This window comes from Petaurus breviceps, unplaced genomic scaffold, assembly GCF_028583685.1.
Source record: "Petaurus breviceps papuanus isolate PSGF00001 unplaced genomic scaffold, PetGlider_PUasm1.0 490, whole genome shotgun sequence".
Classification (NCBI taxonomy): Eukaryota; Metazoa; Chordata; class Mammalia; order Diprotodontia; family Petauridae; genus Petaurus; species Petaurus breviceps.
The window spans coordinates 14,388,560-14,391,163 of NW_027186352.1; the positions used below are offsets into that span (position 1 = coordinate 14,388,560).

Below are 2,604 nucleotides of genomic sequence, written 5' to 3' on the forward strand. Positions count from 1 at the left end.
GTGTGTGTGTGTGTGTGTGTGTGTGTGTGTGTGTGTGTGTGTGTGTGTGTGTGTGAAGGCGCACAGCCTGGGCATACGGAGCTGGATACCAGTAGGCAGGGAGCAGCTCTCCTTTGCGGATGCCAGCCTCGGCTAACATTCCTCCACACCTCTCGCGTCTCCAGCTTTGGAGCTGGACAAAGTCAACCGTGAACACCGGGTTGTTCGCCCGCCTCATTCCATTTCCCTAGGACTCGCGCAGTTCCTCCGGGGGCTCGCCTCTCCCCGCCTGGAGTGTGCCACCCCACCCACGCCGCGTACCCCATAAATGCCGTCTGCCTGGCTCCGCCTAAAATTCCCTCCCCGGGGGCCGAGGAGGCACTTATCTGCTCTCCTCCTCCGCTGGCTGGAGCTCACTCCGTTTCCTCCCTCCCTGGCTCCCTCTCTGCCTGTCAGCCACAGGACCTCGACCAAGTCCAGTACCCTGCTTCTCTGCTCCCGCCCCTGTGCCCTCGCCCTCCCCCCGCAATTTCCCCAGTCCTTCCCCATCTCTGGTGGGGCAGAAGCGACCGCTCAGCTCCGCCCCCCTCGCCAGGGCTCCGGGGCTCGTCTCCCCCGCCCCGAGAAGCGGAATCCGCACAGCGAAAGTCTCCAGGGCGCTGGGCGGCCGTCCGACTGGGCATGCTCCGTGGCCCCGCCGGGCTGAGCTCGGGAGTGGGGAGGCAGCAGCGGCGGCGGCGGGAGCGGGAGCGGCGGCGGGCGCGGGGGCCGGGGCCGGGGCTGGGGCCGGGGCAGCCGTAGAGGCAGCCGCAGGAGCAGCAGAGGCTCAGCGGCGGCCGCCGAGGGGGCAGCTCGGGCCGCCCGTCGGGAGTGCGCGGCTACTCGCCGCCCGCTGCCCGCCGCCGCCGCCGCTGCTGCCGCCGCCCGTGCCCGTGCCACTGCCCGTGCCGCTGCCCGTGCCCGGGCCGGGGCCGGGGCCAGGGGCCGGGGGGCACCGGGGGGAGCAGGAGCAGCCGCGGCAGCGGCGGCGGCGGGGACTTTGCCCAAAGTTGCAGGGGGCACCGCGCCGCCAAGCGAGCGGGGGCCCGGGGCCAGCCAGCATGGGCACGCTGCGCGACCTGCAGTACGCGCTCCAGGAGAAGATCGAGGAGCTGAGGCAGCGCGACGCGCTCATAGACGAGCTGGAGCTGGAGCTCGACCAGAAGGACGAGCTCATCCAGAAGCTGCAGAACGAGCTGGACAAGTACCGCTCGGTGATCCGGCCCGCCACGCAGCAGGCGCAGCAGGCGCAGCAGGCACAGCAGGCGGCGCAGCAGGCGGCGCAGCCCGGCGGCGGCGCGGGTAGCGGTGGAGGCGAGCCCCGCACCAAGCGCCAGGCGATCTCCGCCGAGCCCACTGCCTTCGACTTGCAGGACCTCAGCCACGTGACGCTGCCCTTCTACCCCAAGAGCCCCCAGTAAGCGGGCTGGGCCCGGCCGGGGGCGGCGGGTGGGAGGGCTTGGGCGCTGCCCCCGGGAGGCCGGGAGGGAGGGCGGGCGTTCGCAGGGCTGAGCTGCGCGCTGCCCCGCCGGGAGCGGCCCAGGGCTCGTTTTCCTTGCCCAGGGGCTAGCTGCCTGCATGCCTGGCTAGCTTCCCTAGCGGGTTCTCACAGCTCGCTCTGTCCGGCTGCCTCTCTCCTCCACATCTCCCTAAAGAGGGACCAACCGACACTTCTCCCGGATGTCTCAGTCTGTTGCACATCTCCAGTCCTTCCCTCCCTCTCTCCTTCCCTCCTTCACTCATCGGTTGCCTTCGTATCTGCCTCTGCCTTAATATCTGGCAATGACAGTGTCGAGAAGGAGGGAGAGAAGGAGACAGCACCAGGGACTTACACGTAGAGAGACAAACATAAGACAGAGTGAGAGTCAGAGTGGGAGAAATGGATGAGGAGACGGTAAGGAGAGGGACAGAGAGATCACATTCGAAGAAAGCCGAGAGAAATCCTTTGGAACTGAGCTTTCAGAATGGACAGAGGTGTATGTATGGACGTATGCATATGCATGCATGCATGTGTGTGTATGTATGTACGTGCAAAGAGGAAGAAACATAGCAAACTTTCTCCCTCCTTTATCCAAGTCTCCAAGCAGACAGAAGTGTCCAGCCAGACAGCCCGAAATGGCCAAGATGGACCAGACCAGCTTGGGCTCAAGCACACTTCTCTGCTGGTCTCGAGTCTCTCTTCTGCTGGGTGATTCATGTCGGAATTATCTGAATTCATTCTCTCTGTCATGATTAAGGAACACATTTATCTACTAGTTAGTTTGTATCTTTAAGGGGTTCGATTTCCTGAATTTAATTTAATTTGCTTCAAGAAAGACCGAGGCAGGTTGCTAATTGTAATTTTTCCTTCTAAGGGAGAATTGTACTTAGTTCCCGTGTCATACCTGCTTGTCCGGAACGATTGCATTACTTCCAGTGTGAAATGTACATCAGTGTGTCTGATCTGATCACAGTTGTAAATGGTCTGGTTATTGGTCTTCCTGTGACTGTTTTCACTACTTTGATCCGTTTTGTGTTGGCATTTTTTAGCCCTGGATGGCTAGCCCAGATTTCTGTTGCATGAGATAGTATGGAGGGAGTGAGAGA

At 62.3% G+C, this 2,604-nt stretch overlaps 1 protein-coding gene across 2 annotated transcripts in view; it reads left to right on the forward strand.

The window, feature by feature from the left end:
- The window catches only part of PRKG1 (protein kinase cGMP-dependent 1), a 1,429,727-nt gene that overhangs the window by 100,363 nt on the left and 1,326,760 nt on the right, over positions 1 to 2,604 (forward strand). Inside the window, exon 1 of one of the 2 annotated variants that reach the window (XM_069101810.1) lies at positions 1,074 to 1,435. The exons of the other annotated variant lie outside the window; for it this stretch is intronic. Within the exon in view, the coding sequence (XP_068957911.1) occupies positions 1,080 to 1,435 (356 nt within the window). The 5' untranslated portion in view covers positions 1,074 to 1,079. Of the gene's footprint in view, positions 1 to 1,073; positions 1,436 to 2,604 lie in introns of those variants that run through there. 2 annotated transcript variants of the gene reach the window in all.